The 20,723-nt window shown below is 39.6% G+C and overlaps 1 protein-coding gene across 8 annotated transcripts in view; it reads right to left on the minus strand.

Moving 5' to 3' along the window:
- ELAVL4 (ELAV like RNA binding protein 4) overlaps positions 1-20,723 on the minus strand; it is a 105,763-nt gene that overhangs the window by 70,361 nt on the left and 14,679 nt on the right. The window contains exon 1 of one of the 8 annotated variants that reach the window (XM_038414397.2): positions 6,122-6,625. The exons of 1 other annotated variant lie outside the window; for it this stretch is intronic. In XM_038414397.2, the coding sequence (XP_038270325.1) occupies positions 6,122-6,169 (48 nt within the window). In that variant the 5' untranslated portion in view covers positions 6,170-6,625. Of the gene's footprint in view, positions 1-2,270; positions 2,458-2,540; positions 2,903-2,976; positions 3,611-5,687; positions 6,092-6,121; positions 6,626-20,723 lie in introns of those variants that run through there. 6 more of the 8 variants (XM_038414398.2, XM_038414396.2, XM_038414400.2 and 3 more) reach the window with 6 other exon arrangements.

Genomic DNA, 20,723 nt, shown 5'->3' on the forward strand with positions numbered 1-20,723 from the left:
TCAGAAAACACACATAAAAATACCAAATTGATCAAAAATGTAACTGTATTAACTGCTACCGACCCTCAAAAAATGCAGCTGTGTATGATCAAAGCCATTCTAATTTATTCTCATAACCAAATTCAGCAGCTTTAGAATCTATCATCAATGTTTTGGGTACAGAATTAAAATTTTAATCTCTTTCATACATATAGTCGTATATATACTATATTTATATGCATGCATGCACACACACTCTTATGATTTTTCTTCCCCTACAGTGAAAAGCTGTGCAGTTTTCAGAGGGTCATTCAATTACTTCCCTACAGAACAGACCGCAGCAGAAGCATTACTTACGAGAGCAAATTAAAAGGGTGATTTAATTTCTCATATATTCCTTTTAAACTTCCTAATATGAACATTCTCAGGTTCTAAATATTCACGCCTGAAAGAAAGGAATAAACTAAAAATCTGAATTTTTTAAAGACAGAAGGGCGTGTTCTATGCCCATCGTACGCCTCTCTTATGCCTCCTGATGTGTGACAGACTAATGCTTTCTGAGCAACCACATTTTTTTATACCTTTTACGCTACCTTCTATCACCTACAAGTCTACTATGCTTTTAAAACACTTCCGGCACCCACAACCTTGTTTAAAGATGCACTTCAGCTATTCCACATTATTGTGTGCCCTATACCCTAAGAGACCATAACTAGCAAAATATATAGGTTTTCTTTAAAACCTAAAGCCAACACACACAGCTTGAAATTGAAAGTGGATATGGTTATAGCAGGCAGAGGTGAGGATAGTGAAGAAGAGGCATACAGTTTCATTATTTCAGGAAATTTCTGCTTAGCGCATAAACTGCAGGATATGATGAACTCCCTGGAACTGATTATTCTGCCATAGAACCATCTGACTACGTAAAAATACCAATATCACTTAACACAAAATCACTGCTTAGGGTAAATTCATTCTACCTACTGTTCTCATAGGGACATTTGCTGGAAAATTCGAAGAAATGATTTGCAGACGCTATCAGCTGTGGGAGTTCACTATTATACCTCTGTCAACTTCATTCAATATAATTTACATTTTTCTAAAATACTGCCTCACAGGATTCCTCACTATTTTTTGCACGTACAATTTCACAGCGGGGGGGAGGGGGGGTTGATAACCCTCTTTTGGAGAGAAGAAAGAACAGATGCTTAAAAATAGATTTCTACAAATCACTGTAAGCCAGAGCCAGAAATGTAATTAACACCTATTTATAAAGAATAATTAAAGTTGTGACTGCCACAAAGAACAGCAAAGATAATCGAGGTAGCCCCTGCCTTTTTTTTTTTTAAACACTGTTTGCAGTATTCCCACATGATTGCCACCTGCTCCCCCACTCAGCTTCCCCTATGCTCGTTTCCCCGGCAACCTTTCATTGGCTTTTCCTCCCAGCTATCGCTTTCAGTTCGGCTGCTCAGTCTAATCTTATTTGTTTTACACCCATCAAAACAAGCAGCTAGACAAAAGACAATCCTATAAGAATGTGAAAAGACCATAGCTTTGTTTCCCAGTTATAATAAATATCCAAAGTGAAAGTCTGCAGAATGTTTAATTGAAACAAAACTAGCAAGAGTGATTTGAATTTTGAAGATTTTTCTCCCACTGAATAGCAGTGCTCTGTAAAATTCAAAGTCTGTAATAGTTGTATTTGATCGTGCCATTTTGCACAATCTGTAAGGAAAACATAAAGGAGGAATGAGTCGACTATTTCTGATTCCTCTGCCAAAAGAATACTCTAAAAATAGAAATACTATTTTTACATAAATGGATGGCTCTGACTTCCTTAATATTTAAAAAAAACAAAAAAAACAAAAACAAACAACCCCCCCCCTCCAAAACACCATTCTGTTTCATGATAGTATTAGCTTGTAAACAAACAAAATACCTGGTTTTTACATGCAGTTACTGGATCTGGATTTAATTGAACACTCATGTAACACAAATGACGATGAAAAGGCATGAGCTGCTGCCTGATCTGATGGTCATACAGTACAATGACACCGTGACGGTCAGCCGAGACCATCCTTGCTTGACTGAAATGTAATGTTCAATGGAATCAGTGTGCAGTGCCATCACACTTCGACACATTAAAAATAGACAGACAGATCCTCAAAAACAAACAACGACCTGTAATTTTATTTATGACTCACAATCTGCTCTCCTGAACAAAAGAAATTCATGAGGCACATATAAGCTGTATGAAACCTATACACAGTCTCTCAGCATTCACTTACCATTTTCAAGCCATTCCACTCCATCTGTGATCACAAAGATGGACCCTTGCAGCCCTCACAGTGTCAAAAGCAAAAAGAGCGTTATGTAAAAGCTGACATTCCTTCTTACAGTACTGCTGCCCAACGATGCAACAAAATCGACATATACTAGGCGCTGCAACACATACAAGCCTCCTCCTCTTTTTATGAGGTCATGACAGGAAACTCTTTGAAATACAATATGCAGCATTTACTGAAGCTCATATAAATCACTCTCAAAAATTACCATACCTGCTGCGCAGTCCACCAAAACTAAATTACCAGTCTTGAGGCTTTTTTCCCAAGGATTCTGCTCATATTTCCAAAATGTGAATGTGGAAATTAATTACCTCCCCACCCAAAACAACCCCCTCTTTTCAGCATTTCAGTTAGCCACACACAGCCTCACGTTAGAAATCAGCTCGCTCTTCTGCGAGAAATCACAATGACCTTAAAAATGTCCAAGTACATCCTTTATTAAAGGATATGCAGGCATTAAATAGAAGAAAGAGAGAGAAAAGGGGAGAGAGAGAGAGAGACGGAGATACATAGTGTAGAAACAAACCAGTCATAGCAACTAAACTCATGTGAAAATAGACTGACAAAGATGCAGATTTGGGGAAATCTATATTATATATCTATTTATATATAACTACTATAAACAGATTTTAAATCTACTAATACCTACCATAACCATTCTTAATGGCAAATATTGGATCTTGAAAAGCTTCAACTCTTCTAAAGATTTGCTATAGTTTCAGGGATTTTTTTTTTAAAGATCCACAATGCACAGTACAGACGTTTTGTGCAGCAAAAGAATTAAAAAAAAAAAAAAAAAGAAAAAAAAAGGCGCACTCTGTTGAAGCCCCCGATTCTAGGATGCAGATAAGAACAACTGAACAGAGCCTTACTGAAATTGGCTTGCAGCTTCTCCTTTTTACATCCATTTATGGGACCATCTGTCAGCTGAAGCCAGAATCTGATTGGCTAGGGCAACTAAAGGAGGCGTTGCAACATCAGGTGCTATTGAAATTAGCTACTGCCAGATTGACAATGTTAATGATTTGGTGACCTCTACAACAAACAGAGACCAGATTTCTGAACTGCTGCTTGTGTCTAGTAATTAAGGCCCAGTTGAAAAAACAACACATATACATGTATTTTCTCTCTCCCTACCCCAGAAGTACAGTAACAGTTACAGGCCATATCTACAGTTTATAAACCTCCATCATGGAGGTGCCATACCTCAGCCATGCTTCAATGACTGCAACCTCTTACCTCTTGCGTGCATGGCTTTGAGGTCTGGAGTATTTTAACCACCTTATCTTTCTCGACAGTTGCTTTCCGGAGAAATGCATATTTAATGATCTGCCTCTAGGCTTAAAGATATGACAAAAGCACTTTAATGTGCATTTTAACTGCATTTATTCTCAGGTACTATTGGTTTTAATAATCAAGCAATTTTTCTCCCTTCTGCAGTAAGAGATTTTCAAATTTATATGTAGTTTTAAAGGCAGGTTTGATATTACTTGCACTTGATTATATGTCTAAAATATAACATCTACCAGAATTTTACAGACATTTTACCAGAATAAAAGTAGTATTTTATAATTATCCAGGTATCTCACTTCATTATTCGCTTGCTTTATAAGAAAGTGATAAATAAACCTGGGCATTTAAATGAAATTATTTTTCAACTGTAATAAGCAACATGCTTTAACTTTGTAATAAACACACTCACTTATCCTTCGTTTGCTTCCACAGACAAAGCACCAAACCACCAATTATAAACAGCAATATTTACAAACTTTCCACTATGGCAACTTTATTGAAAATTCTCTTAATTAGGAAACATTTATATTCCCCCTCTTCTTCAAAAGAGAAATATTTTAGGGGTTTGTTGATTTTATACATGGCAACCAAGATAACAAGGCATGGCATCCTGTTTTTACATCTAACCTGAGATTAATGTTTATCTAATCTAAAACTACCAATTTTTAATCTATATAATATTGATATTTAAATCATTTAGTTTTATCTTTTATATGTACTGTTAAAAGAAAATATTGTTTTAAAATGTCCAATATAATTATTAATATTTCTATTTTGGAACAGATAGAAAGGTAAAAGCTGCGGAGAACGCTAGTATGGGCCATGATACATACTCATTTAGCTCTTCACTGCAGAAAATAAGAAACGGTTTTATGAAACATCACAAACCACCCCCTCCCCACCAATATATAATTACCATTTTGGGGAAAGTCTTTTTTTAAAGTACAAATATTAACTCAGAACTGTTAATCTCGTAAAGGGTACTCTGTATGTTTTAAAATTTGTTTAAAACATCCACATGCACAAAAAACCCCAGCCACAGCCTAAACAAATAGTACAATGTAGGAAATATATTAAGCTTTTAAATAACGTAGATACAAATGGATCATACAAGCAGAAAACACACATTAGAAAAAACATTTAAAATAAATGAACCCTTCCTACCCATGGAGTGAACACTGAATTCAATTAACATCTATTATGGATAGTTTAAATGGCTGCAGAGGATTTCTCTTATCACACAATAGTTTTAAAAACATTTGTAGCTTACAAAAACTAGCGAAGATTAAACTGGTTTGTAGGATAGGTTTCCTAAATCAATCTATGTAACTCAAACTGAACTACTAGAGTGAATTCACTAGCATCAGAATACTGCACAACTAGTACATCATCATATGTTCTGGTCCCAAAATACACTGAATATTAAAGTTTCATTTGTAATGCAGATTTTTACTTAAAGTCTCTTCAGGGGTTAACAAAATTGAAAATGGGATGGAGAAATCTTTTTTTTTAGCCTTTTCAACCTCAGCACACTTTGTTAGCTATAAATTAATGTTATGCATATCAAAAGATACAGCCATTTTTCTGAAACAATAATCGCACATTGCAGTCCTAAACAATTAGATGTTTTGCAAAACTAAAATTTCATGTACTTCGTACACTGATCACTTTTTAAAAAAAACCCAACAAAAAACACCACCACCAAAACAAACCCCCATACCAAATCTTTCAGGGGAATACTAAAACAAACGCACAAATGTCCTCAGAGGCCTCTCTCTAAAGACAAAGGCAGAATCCTATTGTTGAAAAAGTCAACCTTATTATCATGTTTCCAATAGCACCATTCATCTTTCAGGGTAAGTGGCTGACCACTGCATCAGAGTTGTGGCACATTTATAATTATCAAATTCTCAATATAGTCTCTCAGAATCAGCCAGTAAACCTCTGAGAAAAGCCTTATTTTTATGCGAGCCTCCATCCCCACAAAAAGAAACTTGTCTTAAAAACCTAATCCAATACCAAAATGAAATCACAGGGCTGTTTGTCCCCCCTCCCTTCTCTCCTTACCATAAATGAGCAGTTTCTTGACTCATTAATGACAGTTTCCCTTAAAAGAAGTGATCTCATATCACTGAGCCCCTCTACACCATGCATACATCCCAAAGGTTGCGGGTATCTTAGCATCAGTAGCCGCCAGCAAGCTCTCTCATACAGAGCCCAGATGGACTATACCAGAAGCCAATTCAGCGTTAATAACTACCTACTCTGTGCAGTTTAGAAGCCTTACGTGGCATAATGTCCTAGGCAACAGCAGCCGACTGAAACCGCAAATAAAGACAACCCAATTGTCCAAAACCATCGAAAGGAAAAAAAAATCAAGTGAAGAATGATTTTTAATCTCTTACTTTGATAAGAATAAACTGAATCCTTCATAAACATATTAAAAAAAAAGGAAGAAAAAAATCCCCCAGATGCTGCCCAGAAAAGTGACAAAATATTACCTCATTATTTAACAAAGCAGCATTAAGCGTCCTGCTGATTTCAAACATCTTGCCACAGATTTTGGTTTAAGAGAAACAGAAAGAATCCTTTGCAAGCCCTCTGTCTGCAAAGGGTTCTTCAATTTTCTTGTGCACAACAGTATAGTCAATATGTTATTTCCCTAGAGTTCGCACATTAAAACATCTAGTCAGTGAGCTGAATTTTCTCCCCTTATCACACACACACTACACTCCTGTTGTATGCACTGCTCTCTTTGCAAGATTAGCCTGCCCCAAACATGGCTGTTGTTCAAACTATTCTGTGAAGTAACAGTTCACTCTATAACCACCAGGTGGGCAGTGTGCACAGATTCAAATAACCATCTTAAAGATTTTTCTTGGAACAGTCTTTAGTTGTGGTACAGAACCCAGAAAGTGCCCATACTTTGCATTCTTTTGTCAATCATCTGCTCCCCATAAGACAAAGAAGCAAGCCAAGAAACTTTCATTAGCAAATCGTTAAAAAAAAATCTTAATAAGGAACGTAAACATCATCACACACAAACCTTTAATTTCACAAAAATGAACTTGATGAAAAAACCCAATCAGCAGACAGGATGAAATGTACTTTACAGGGGAACACCAACAGTGGAAATGGTCTCTTGACAGACTGCAAAAACATCGAGCGTAGGATGATAAACTGGTTCACGTAAACATGAACACAACGTTTATTTATAGTAAACATGGGGGCATGAGGGAAGTTGGAGAACAGACAGACTACAACTTCCCCAGGTAAAATACCAGATTACTTAACATAATATTGTGATGGTAAACAAAACTAAACCAAAAGTCAGAAAACGTATTATAAACTATCAGAGCACAAGGCCAGACAAAAATACTAGACTGATCATAGTTTTCAACAGCAATATAAGATGACTTAGAAATGCTTACTAAATTTTCCACATCACTATATTTCTATAAACTTAAGAATTTTCTTTTGTTTTATTTTAGATCTGTTACAACAAGGAACGTTTCTACTATCATACAAAGTTATGAATTCAATACACTTCAGCAGTGCCCAGAGGCCTCAATCAGATGTGGGACCCACTGAGTTAGGTGCCGTATAAACACATAATAGAATCATTGGACTGGAAGGGAATTCAAAGAAATCTTGTAGTCCAGTCCCCTGTATTGAAGGGAGAACGAAGTATATCTAGACGATCCCTGACAGGCTTTTGTCTAACCTGCTCTTAAAAATCTCCAATGACGGAGATTCCACAATCTCTCTAGATAATTTATTCCAGTGCTTAACAACACTGACATTTAGGAAGTTTTTCCTAAATGTCCAACCTAAACCGCCCTTGCTGCTACTAAAGCCCATTGCTTCTCCTAGCCTCAGAGGTTAACAAGAACAATTTACCTTCCTCCGCGTTGTAAGAAAATGCTATGTACTTGAAACCTGTTTTGTTCCCCCCCCCCCCCCCCCCGGCTCAGTCTTCTTTTCTCCAGACTAAACAAACCTAATTTTTCTATCTTCCTTCACAGGTCACGTTTTCTAGACCTTCAATCATTTTTGTTGCTCTTCTCTGGACTTTCTCCAAATTGTCCACATCTTTTCCAAAATGTGGCACCCAGAAATGGACACAATACTCCAGCTGAGGCCTAACTGGTGTGTAGTACAGGGGAAGAATTACTTCTTGTGTCTTGCTTACAATACTCCTGATAATACATCCCAGAATGATGTTTGCTTTTTTGAAAGTGTCACACTGTTGACTCATATTTACCTCGTGATCCACTGTGACTCCCAGATCCCTTTCCACAGTACTCCTTCCTAGGCAATCATTTCACATTTTGTATGTGTGCAACTGATTGTTCCTTCCTAAGTGTAATACTTCACATTTGTCCTTACTGAATGTCATCCTATTTACTTCAGACCATTTCTCTAGTTTGTTCAGATCATTTTGAATTTTAATCCTATTTTCCAAAGGACTTGCAACCCCTCTCCGCTTGGTCTTGTCTGCAAACTTTAAGTGTACTGTGTATGCCATTACCTAAATCACTGATGAAGATATTGAAGAGAACTGGGCCTAGAACTGATCCCTGAGAGACCCCACTCAATATGCATTTCCAGCTTGACTGTGAACCACTGATAACTACTCCCTGGGAACGGTTTTCCAACCAGTTATGCACCTACCTTATAGTAGTAAAGACAGTCCCTGTCCTGAAGAGCTTACAATTCACATTTTAAAGTTTAAAGCACATATTGGTGGGGTATGGAAGAATGAAAAACAAAAAGAAATCACACAATAGTGTTATTTATTATGGACCAGAACTGAATCCCACTGAAATCCCATTGCAACTGGCTCCTAATAAGGTTATTTACTGAAAGTAAAGGTCATGTTATTTTCCAAATGTTCTATTTTATTAAAATGTGACAAACCATAGGAACATGTGATTTTGAACTTGTCAAATACATAGTATTACCTACACTACTGTATTGTTTCATACACGGATGTCTCCATGAATACTTTGCACTGGGTTAAAATAATTTTTATATTATATAATACACACACGATATTCTGTTTTGCCTGTTAAATAATACTAAGTGATGCAGTTATGATTTAACTTTCTTGAATATATTAATTTTCCACCCCACTTTTTATAAGGGAAAGAAAGGTTATTTCCATCCATTTCTGGATGTATGAAATGAGCTTATTTTCTCACTCACCGAACGTCTTGATTATTAATTAAAAATGTCACTTATTTTCTAACACTGAAATGTAATCATTTAGTAAATAAAATATTCTCGGCTTGCTGATCTTGGAGATAATATATTTAAGGGTTTCAGGACTTATTTTTTACTTGCAGGTAACTTCAGTATTTTAATTAAATCAAAGGAATGGCTGGTAAACAGAAATATTTTATAAAATGTATTTTAAAAAAAACAAAACAAAGAAAAAAAAACAAACAAAAAGGACCTGAAGCACATTTTTAAAGGAACTTTCCTCCTACTACCCTGAGGCAAATTCAACCAATCAATAAGAAACCATTGACATACCACCATCTGCCAAGCTGCAGAGAAATGTGGCTAGAATAGACCTCTTATGGAGCAGCAGTAGTCTCATTTTCAGTCTATTAGGAAAGCACCAGAGTTTTCAAGTGCAAGGACACAAAAGTCCAACCCAGACTCTTTTCACACCAGTTTGAGTACATTGCTACAGAATTCTAGCATTTATGCTGTGTGAGTTTTCAAGCTAATCATCAAAGCGGCGGGGGGGGGGAATCAGTAATAGTCTATTCTAGTACAGTGTCAAAATAAAGAATTTGGTGAATTCTATCCTAATATGATTATTGCAGTATTTAAGTGGTTTGCTATCTGTGAACTACAACCTGGCATTTTCAACTGACTCTTCCTTTTCCACTCTTCTGTAGAGGACTAGGTAGGCAAGCTTAGAAATATATGAATTGTTTTCTAGGCTATTTCTATTATAACCATATAAAAACAAAGATTTATTTGGGATCTAAGGATATTAATTTGTTTCTGGGGGATGGAGGGAAGGTGGAGTAGAGAGAGGAGGTTGAACACTGGACTTGGAAAAGGAGATACACAATGCAAGCACTAAGGTTTGCCCTGTGCTGTCATTGACAACTCAAATGGATACATGCAGTGAATCATGAAAAACACAATCACAGATGACAAAATTTTAACAAAATCTGCACTACAGGATCAGGACAGGTACCCCATTCTCTTCCAAATCCAAATATAAAAAGACAAAATAAACATGTTCAAAGAAGATGGAAACATATATCACACACACATGCTCAGAGGAGACAGGCCTGCCTATTTTAAAAGTCATCTGCAAAGTTTTAAGAAAGCTTGAAAAAAGCGAGCATGCAAATGACAAACGGTGAAAGCCATCAAATTGAGTATAAAACTAAGAGCCTAAATGTCAATGGTATCTAACCCAAAATGTGATTCCAAAAAAAGTCAGTCTACATTAAGAACACAACACTGGAGAGCTTGTGGGGAAGGGGGAAATGTCTAAAAAAACCCCATGTCTAAAAAGGACACTTACATATATAACAGAACCATTAATAGGTTTAGTGCAACATCCAAAAACTTTCAAACTGTCAATTTGGAGGGAAAAATGAATAGTCAGGCAACAATTACAAAATAACAAATAGGCTGAGTAAAAAAGCAAGCAACATATACAACAGTGAGATTTTTAAAAATTATGGTTAAACAAACCATTAATGTACAGTATAGACCTATAAGAAGATAATGTAATTTAACTACTGAATGGTTTAAATAAATAATGGATTGCCCTCTGGAAACTAAGTAGAGAGCTAGGTGATCAAAAACAATGCATTAGGCAATGCTAAAATGGTTTTCAGGTAAATTGTTCTATAAGGTTATGGAATTCATATGTATTTAAGGTAAACTGAGGAATTCACATATATTTAAGAAGGCTGAGAAATTTAGGGCTGGTCTAACTGGTATAACTACACCACATATTAAAAAGAGGAATTTTTGGAATCATCTGAAATAGGATACTTGGCTGAGAGCAGAAGAAGCAGTAGGCAAAAGAGAGTAAGATTGTATCGGGAGATAGGGAAATAAGCTGGTTTGACAGTTTTGTTTGTTTTATCTGCACACTCTTCTATGTAAGAAGCCATTATTGCCTCTCATTCTACCGCTAACTGTGGACCCTACAAAACAGCTGTGCAAGCTGTGATAGTGATGGAACATTCCATCAGGTGCACAGTGATTTCTCTTAGCGTGTGTGTGTGTGTGTGTGAGAAATATCCTAGACTCCCGCTGGAAATCCAGTTTCTTTTTAGCTGTGGATATAGAGCTACCTGATTCAGAAGGTTCTGAATGTAATGATATCCAACCAAAAGACCCCCACAAATATAAATACGACACTAAATTAAGCATTTAGACACACAAAACCAAAGAAATTCACTTACAGTTCCCACAGAAACCGCAGCTCAGCTTCTTTGTACATATGTAGCATTTAGCTTACTTGCTGGGTGTTCATGTTATTCAAGAGATGTATATAATTTGGACCCTTTACAGCAGAGGTGGGCAAACTACGGCCCGTGGGATTGTCCTGCCTGGCCTCTGAGCTCCCGGCTGGAGAGGCTAGCCCCCAACCCCTCTCCTGCTGTCCTTCCTCCCCCGCAGCCTCCGTGCGCTGCACCGCCGGCACTCTGGCCTGCCACTCCTGTCAGCGTGGTTGCGAGCTCCTTCTGCTCTGAGCAAAGGGTAAGGGGGTGGGGAGCGGAGGGGTTGGATAAGGGGCAGGGGGTCCCGGGGGAAGTCAGGGGACAGGGGGCAGTTGGATAGGTGTGGGAGACCCAGGGGGCTGTCGGGGTAGGGATGTGGATGGGGTTGGGGTAGTCAGGGACAGGGAAGGTTGGCTAGGGGGTGGAGGTCCCAGGGGGCAGTTGGGGCGGCAGTGTGGATAAGGGTCGGGGCAGTTGGGGACAGGGGAGGTTGGATGGGGCGGAGGTTCGGGGGTGTTTGTCAGAGGATGGGAAACAGGGGGGATTGGATAGGCATGGGAGTCTCGGGGGGCGTGTCTGGGGGCGGGGTCCCCAGGGGCGGCTAGGATGGATCACCAGGGATGCTTTACCAATATCAGTATGGGCTGATCAGGGAAGGTGCGTGACACATGCATCTTTAAGAACATAAGACTACTCAAAAAGATGCAAGGAAGGACTTTCTTTCTTGACAGCAGATTACCATTGGGAACATTGAATTGCTGATAGTGATCCTAGACAACTCAGCCTACCCGCTCCCAAGGCTCATGAAGCCGTACATCAGTCAGCTCGATGGCACAAAGGAGCACTTCAACTACAGACTCAGCAGGTGCAGAATGACAGCAGAATGTGCCTTTGATCACTGAACAGAAGAACGGCCATACTGGGTCAGACCATCTGGCACAGATCCATCTAGCCCATCTTCCGACAGTGGCCAATATCAGGTGCCCCAGAGGGAATGAACAGAATGGATAATCATCAAATGATTCATCTCATCACCCATTCTGGCCTTCTGGCAAACAGAGGCTAGGGACATCATCCGTGTCCACCCTGGTTAATAGCCATTGATAGACCTATTATCCATGAACTTATCCAGTTCTTTCTTGAACCCTGCTATAGTCTTGGCCTTCACAACCTCCTCCGGCAAAGAGTACCACAAGTTGACTGTGGGTTGTGTAATAAGCAAACAAAAAAAACCCCACTTCCTTTTGTTTTAAATCTGCTGCCTATTAATTTCATTTGGTAACCCCTAGTTCTTGTATTATGAGAAGGAGTAAGTAACACTGGCATTGTTTATTTACAAGATTGGATCTCAGTGAGCAAAACAGCTCAATGGGTATAGGTGCCTGCTATGTCCTGCATGGCATCTGTGAAGCAAAGGGGGAAAAGTTTCCCACAGCTGCGGAGGTAGGGCAGCTGTCTGCTGAATTTGAACAGCCAGATAGAAGGGCTATTAGAAGAGCTCAACGTAGTACTATATGGCTCAGAGAGGCTTTGAAAGACTGTTTTAATAGTAAGCCAGAGCAGTGTGTGTTGCTGTAATACAATTTGCATGGCCTCTCTCTTTTGTGGCCTGGAATGAATCTTGCAGTGATTACTGTGTATGTAGGAATCTAACATCGTCAATGCACCTATTAATATCGTTTTTGAATGGTGTTATGGGTTCTGTGACACAGCGCAGTAACTGGAAATTGATTGCTGTCAGACCTGTTCATCGCCAGCCACCATAAATTGTGAACTAAGAAAGATGAACTATGTTCCAAAAAATAGAATTTTATTCCGTAACATGAACCAGACAAATAAAAAAAAATTCAGAACTTAGTAAAACTTAATAAATGAACTGAACAGAACTTTTGAAGAGGAAAGAACAGTCATTTCCATTTCAGGTACACATTTCAGGTGATCTGTGAGACACGGTGTATGTGAAGCTGTTATTTTCTACAATGTCCCCTTGGAGGAGTGATAAGGGTAGTGTGCACTGACCCCTCACGCCATGTGGGATGTTGGGTGGTGGTAGGTATAACGAGATCCTGATATGGGCTGGAGAGGAAGGCAAGCATGGGATTGTTGAACCTACAGGTCCACCAGAGTCTGCAGCATCTCTGTTTGCTGTCTGAAAAGCGCAAGCAACTCCAGCTGCACACTCCTCTCCTCTTCCTTTCTCCTCTAACCTCGACCATGTTGTCTGCAAGGATGTTTCTTCAAGCCTTGGGCTCGTTCCCTGATGCAGCAATGGCTTACAGGACCTCCTGGAACAAGTAATCCTGAGCTGCCTTCTTTCTTCTCCTTGTCTGGCTCAAGAGTTCCATGGGTGTGGAGAAGGAAATTCTGAAGGCCGCTATGATGGTTTGGATCACAGAAAATCCCTTGGGGACTGCCAACTGATGTGCTGAGACTATCCCTGAGCCTGTTTCCCCTGGCAGCTTGGGACTTCAGTTCCCTGCATGGTTTGAGCCAGACATGCTAGCCTGCTGCAAACCCAGACCCAGGTCTGAACCATGTTCCCTAAAAGCTGCAGGCTTAACTGAAAACAGCTTAAGAAGTGTTCCTGTCTCTAACACTCAGATCCCCAGCTCCCTATGGGGTCCAAATCCCAAATACATCCATAATACTCCTAAACTGTTCGCCCTCTATAACACTGAGAGAGAGATATGCACTGCTGTTTGCCCCTCCCCCGGTATTAATGCATACTCTGGGTTAATTAAGTAAAAAAGTAAAAAGTAATTTTATTAAATACAAAGAGTAGGATTTAAGTAGTTCCAAGTAAAACAGACAGAACAAAGTAAATTACCAAACAAAATAAAACACGCAAGTCTAAACCTAATACAGTAAGACAATGATTACAGATGAACTCTCACCCTCAGAGATGTTCCAGTAAGATTCTTTTGCATTCTAGCCTCCTTCTAGTCTGGGTCCAACAATCACTCATATCACCGTGGTTACTGTCCTTTGTTGCACTTTCTTTCAGGTATCCTTTGGGGGTGGAGAGACTCTCTCTTGAGCCAGCTGAAGACAAAATGGAGGGGTCTCCCAGGGGTTTAAATAGACTCTCTTGTGGGGGGACACCCTCTCTCCCTCTGTGTAGACTCCAGCTACAAAATGGAGTTTTGGAGTCACATGGGCAAGTCACATGTCCATGCATGAATCAGAACTTACAGGTAGCAGCCATTGTTCACATGCTACCTTAAACATCCTTAAGTAGACTTCTTATGTGGATTGGAGTCTTCCAAGATCCATTGTCCATTGTGCATTAAGTGTTTCCTGACTGGGCATTTAACTTGCAAATTCCTTTCTAAAGAAGCTGACCAAATGCCTTAATAAGGCTACTTAAAATCAAACAAGTACACAGCCAATATTCATATCTTTGAATACAAAAATGATACATGCATACAAATAGGATGAATATATTCAGTAGATCATAACCTTTGCAGAGATGTGTCACATGGCATATGTAGCATAAAACATATTCCAGTTAAGTCATATTTACATTCATAAGCATATTTCCATAAAGCATTAGGAGGTGCAACGTCACAGCCACAATGCAGCAGCTGCAGATACAACACACAGGGCTACCATTGTCAGTGTATTCACGAGAGAAATTGAAACTTAAGATACTGAACTCACTGCCCCATCCCCAAAAGTTGTAAGCACTACAGTCTCTCTTCTGCTTGGGACTGATAAAGCCCTGCGAACTGGCACTGTGCTCTAAAGCAAAGGGGCAACTTCCTGCTTACCTAACCCACCTTGAGTCGACCTGTGTCATGTAGACCAGGCCTCAGTCATATTGCTTGTTCTGTATGTCTGATATGCATTTAATACGTTTTATTAAAGCACGCATTCAAAAGGAAACACAGGAAAACAAGATGCAACTGATATAACTAGCCAAGTTAAATATTGCAATGAGACATATAAATTCTTCCACTTCCTAACCATTTAACCTTAGTATTACAAGTAAACAACATTTTTATACTTTCATTTCCATGGGGTTTTTTCCCTTTTAAATCCAGAGCTACTGAAGCTTGGATTCACCAGCAGACATTGTAAATGACACACTTTGCCGTTCCAAGATTTATAAGCAGAATGAACTCTGCCAGTGGAGAAAGCCAAAAACTTTCTATATAGATGTTAATATACCATAGCAAGCACTGCTGCTTCTACTGCTGGCAAAGTACCTACAGTACACAAAATGAAAAAAAGTGTTCACAGGTTAATCACTGAATTGTTTTAATGTATTTGCTTGTAAATAACGAAATGAACTAGTTATCAAAGAAATCTAGACTACCAGAAAGATTCACATGCAAAGTTCAGTCATTTTTAATCTGTTCTTGTCTGAGCAAATAGTTTTCATGAAGTGTGAAAAGTCCCTCTGCCCCAAACTTACCAAACTCAACAGCAGCTTAAGAGATTTGGCCTATACTTTCCCCAAAAATTCATCTTTGGGCTCAGAACAAGAATGGAAATGTCAGCTGACCTAAAGTGATAAATTAGTACTACAGAATACCTAAACCAAGAAATCTTAGTAATGAGGAGAGAGCTGAAGACTGAAAACGGGGACTAATGTCCTGTTGTTTTACAAGATGTAACACGGTGATCAAGAAAAGTTTCAAGTGGAAAATGCTGGAAGGAAAGAAACAGGATGTCCAGCAGCAGGATACCAGAATATATCAGAGCAGAGGGACAAAACAGAAATCAGAAGAGATTGTCATGCAGTGTGCAAATGGCTGGCAAGGCCACATCTTTACTACAGGAAGGATACTGGAAAAGATACAGAACAGAATAATAAGGAGGATAATATGCCTCAGGAACTATATAACTATGAATATCCTGGAAAATTAATAATGCTTAGTACTTATATAGCATGTTTTATTTATATTCATATATTTTGTGTCTACTATCATGAAATCTTATAATTGTATATTAAAGAACAGCTCACAACCACATCTGGGTCAACCCCATCATTGACTCAATTAAAAAAAATCATCACTGTGTACCCTAAAAACGAATGCAAGTCATTTTACAGTAGTGAAAAAATAAAGTTTATAAAAGCCTTACACTGTGCCTCAATGTGCAGCAATCTTATTGAAAAGCACTCTACAAGCATCAATTAAATAATCCACCCAATACCCTTTATTATGTATAATTTACAGACGGACAAATAATGGTAGAGATTGAGAGAGTTGTCCCAGGGTGCAGAAGATCAGTGTCACAGGTTACATTAGAACTCAGGAGTCAGATATTCTCACTCCTGTGAACTAACCATATCCCTCTCCCCCAGTTTTTCACAAATCAGATTACATAAATGCAGCAGCATGATTGAGATTTTCAAAGGAAACAAAACAGAGATGGCACATTATGGCAAATCCCAGGTACTTCTAGTGAACTTTCAAGATCCATATGTGAAGGGTAAAAGTCTTCCAGTCTATCAACATAAGACATTCCACCAGTTCTATGACTACTCACATTGATTGGAGGGCCTCCATCTTGAACTGGGTGAGTTGATTTAAGCACTTGAAGTTAAGCCCTGGTATTGTGCTTTCCCCCACTTTCGTTATCTTTTTAAAAACCTTGAAACAGAAATGGTAAATTGCTCTTTCCTCCTTAAGTGGGTAAGCAAGTGCTCCAAGGTGAGAGAAAGTATTGCCTTTTCAGAGGACAGGAAGGACCAGAGGACAGTAGTCTTGGCCTATGATGGACAGAATCATAAAAGATTATGGTTGGAAGAAACTTCAGGAGGTCATCTAGTCCAACCCCCTGCTCAAAACAGGACCAACACTAACTAAATCATCCCAGCCGGGGCATTGTCAAGACTGGCCTTAAAGGATGGAGATTCCACCACCTCCCTAGTAACCCAATCCAGTGCTTCACCACCCTTCTAGTGAAACAGTTTTTCCTAATATCCAACCTAGACCTCCCCCACTGCAACTTGAGACCATTGCTTCTTGTTCTGTCATCTGCTACCACTGAGAACAGCTGAGCTCCATCCTCTTTGGAACCCCCCTTCAGGTAGTTGAAGGCTGCTATCAAATCCCACCTCACTCTTCTCTTCTGCAGACTAAACAAGCCCAGTTCCCTCAGCCTCTCCTCGTAAGTCATTTGTCCGAGCCCCCTAATCATTTTTGCTGCCCTCCGCTGGACTCTCTCCAGTTTGTCCACATCCTTTCTGTAGTGGGGGCCCCAAAACTGGACGCAGTACTCCAGATGTGGCCTCAACAGTGCCGAATAGAGGGAAATAATCACATTCACCAAGCAGAGGAGACCTCCTCCTACTCAGGAGGAGTAAGGGGCCTCTTCTCCAGAGAGAAAAAGGCCTCTCTTTCAGAAGCTGTCCTAGATCTGGTGGAGCACTTACAGCATTTGATGGAATGTAAACATTGCTTGAGGTAACAAAATCTGAAGACTTTAGGATGGAATTTGCCTGGGGACCTACCAAGGAAAGCATGTACTAGGAGCTCTTGGTCAACAATATTCTAGGCTTCTCTGATTCTCAAATGGGGCTGAGACCCTGGTATTTACCACATGAAGTGTGTGATCTAGGTCACATTGAGGGGCACCTCCTTGAAGAAAGCAAATCTTTAAATGAAGTTTGGAGCCAAAAATCTCCAGACCAGGGAGGTGAACAGCAGGAAATGGCAAGCCTTGCCTGTCCTAATGATATTCTATATGTAAACAGCCTCCACGACAGCAACGAAAAGAAAGTGGATTACCAGGAGAACAAGGTCTAATATTGTCCTCCTCTCTCTCAGCTGTTAGTTATAACAATTTACGTTCCTCTTAAGGTCTTTGATCCATAGAAGTCACAGCTAGTAGAAGGAAGAAAGAATTGAAGGCAAGGCTAAGGCCCTTCAGTGCTGCCTTATATTGCATCCTCAAAGTAAAATCTAGATGGTTTAGGTTGATCTCTACGGAGCAGCTCTAGTAATAACTGGGTTTGTCCTGAAGGATGCAAGCTGCTTTTCCACCTTTTCAAAAACGAGGCTGTGTGGCTTGTTATCAAAGCTTCCCTCACAATCATGATGGTTAGAAACATAATTTTGTTTTAAAATGCGCAGCTTGGATTCTGGAACACAATTCTCAGCAAATTCCACAGCTGCAAAACAGCAGGAGCCCCAAATATAAATGAGTTCCACTATAACTTATGACTGTCCAAGGCAACAATCATATCAAAATAGCTACGCTGAAAAACTGCAAGGCAGTGCCTAGTGGCTGGATAGGTTAAGCATCTCTCATTCCATTGCCGGAATGCAATTATATTCTTTGTGGCAATTTTCCTGAAGTTTTATAGGGATTCCCCAATGCAACAACAAGCAATCTTTCTTTTAATAGTATCACTGGATGCTTTGGAACTTGTGCCTAGATATACTCTGATCTGTTCAGATAAAACTTAATTGTACTTCTGACATTTTTAAAGATCCCTTATTGAACACTCACCTACTAAACTAGAAGAGCTCTATTTTTAACATTGTTCCAAAGATGTGCAATGGAACCTAAAAATATTACAGTGCATGAGATGAAAATACACTTTTTAAAATGTGTTTCATGGGAGAGCTAGTAACAGCTGTTGGCCTACCAAGTAAAGAAAATTTATATTTTAAAAAAACCTTTAATATTAAGAGGAGATGTTAGTCTGTTTTTAAAATTTCCATAAGCATAGGGCTGTCTTAACGGGAGAAACGTTAAGAAACGGGAGCACTTTTCACAGAGAAAGACTTTCAGTGTTGATGCCCCAGCAAAATTCCAATGAATGTACTTATCCTTTTCCCCCTCAGTTCTTCCCTGAAATTGAAACTGCATAGGTTATCTTTTACCTTCTATCCCACAGTGTCAAGCAGTATAATTGTGCACTATACAACAGCGTGCTTTAGCAGCTAACATGGATATTTCAGTTCGGGACCTTTTGGATTAAAGGCATCATATAAATGTAAAATGCAATGAAAATATTAACCAATAATTTCCACTGACATTGCTGGGGACTACTGAGGACTCAACACTTTGAAAATCATGCCACTTATTTAGGAGTCTAAATTCAAGCATTTTTTTAAAATATGGACCTATGTACTGAAAATGCAAGTGTGAAAGTTTCCAAAGTGTGTGCCTCTTCCTTCTGCCCAAGAAGCTCACATTACCCTGACAGAATAATCTCTAAAAACGCCATCAACCCTTAATCCATTTAGTTAAAGCCCTCGATAAAACCCACAGAACCCCTTCACATCCTCAAATACAATGAAATAAGAGATTGCTTTTATGGAAAGATTGTGAGTGTTCAAGAGGCCTCTTTCCAGAGCATATCTACTTTGCCCACCAACACAGGAATAATCTGCCCCCCAAAACCAGCCCACCATAAGGGCCATCCTCCAGTGCTGCAGAGCTAACGAGGGGGCTCATGCCACACATGATCCCCGTTGCAGATTTAACTGAGGAAGAGGGGTGCCAGTGAGGAGAATGGGAAGTGGATGTGATTGCAGAACCATTGGCCATTATCTCTGAAAACTCTTGGCAATCGGGGGAGGTCCCAGACAATTGAAAAAAGGCAAATATAGTGCCCATGTTTTAAAAAAGGGAAGGAGAACCCGGAGAACTACAGACTGGTCAGCCTCACCTCATTCCCTGGAAAAAGCATAGAGCAGGTCCTCAAGGAAACCATTCTGAAGCACTGGGAGGAGAGGAAGGTGATCAGGAACAGTCAACATGGATTCACCAAGGGCAAGTCATGCCTGACCTAACTGACTGCCTTCCATTATGAGATAACTGGCTCTGTGGATATGGGGAAAGCAGTGGACGTGATATATCTTGACTTTAGCAAAGCTTTTAAATATAAAGAAAAGGAGTACTTGTGGCACCTTAGAGACTAACAAATTTATTAGAGCATAAGCTTTCGTGAGCTACACAAGTGAGCTGTAGCTCACGAAAGCTTATGCTCTAATAAATTTGTTAGTCTCTAAGGTGCCACAAGTACTCCTTTTCTTTTTGCGAATACAGACTAACACGGCTGCTACTCTGAAACCTTTTAAATATAGTCTCCCACAGTATTCTTGCCAGTTTTGTTCAACATTTTTATTAATGATCTGGATGATGGGATGGATTGCACCCTCAGCAAGTTTGCAGATGACACTAAGATGGTGGAGAGGTAGATATGCTGGAGAGTAGCGATAGGGTCCAGAGTGACCTAGACAAATTGAAGGATTGCGCCAAAAGAAATCTGATGAGGTTCAACGAGGACAAGTGCAGAGTCCTGCACTTAGGACAGAAGGATCCCACGCACTGCTACAGGCTGGGGACCGACTGGCTACGCAGCAGTTCTGCGGAAAAGGACCCGGGGATTACAGTGGATGAGAAGTTGGATATGAGTCAGCAGTGTGTCCTTGTTGGCAAGAAGGCCAACGGCATATTGGGCTGCATTAGTAGGAACACTGCCAGAAGATTGAGGGAAGTGATTATTTCCCTCTATTCAGCGCTGGTGAGGCCACATCTGGAGTACTGTGTCCAGTTTTGGGCCCCCCACTACAGAAAGGATGTGGACAAACTGGAGAGAGTCCAGCGGAGGGCAACAAAAATGATTAAGGGGCTGGGGCACATGATT

The sequence above is a fragment of the Dermochelys coriacea genome, chromosome 8 (assembly GCF_009764565.3).
Source record: "Dermochelys coriacea isolate rDerCor1 chromosome 8, rDerCor1.pri.v4, whole genome shotgun sequence".
NCBI classification, from domain to species: domain Eukaryota; kingdom Metazoa; phylum Chordata; order Testudines; family Dermochelyidae; genus Dermochelys; species Dermochelys coriacea.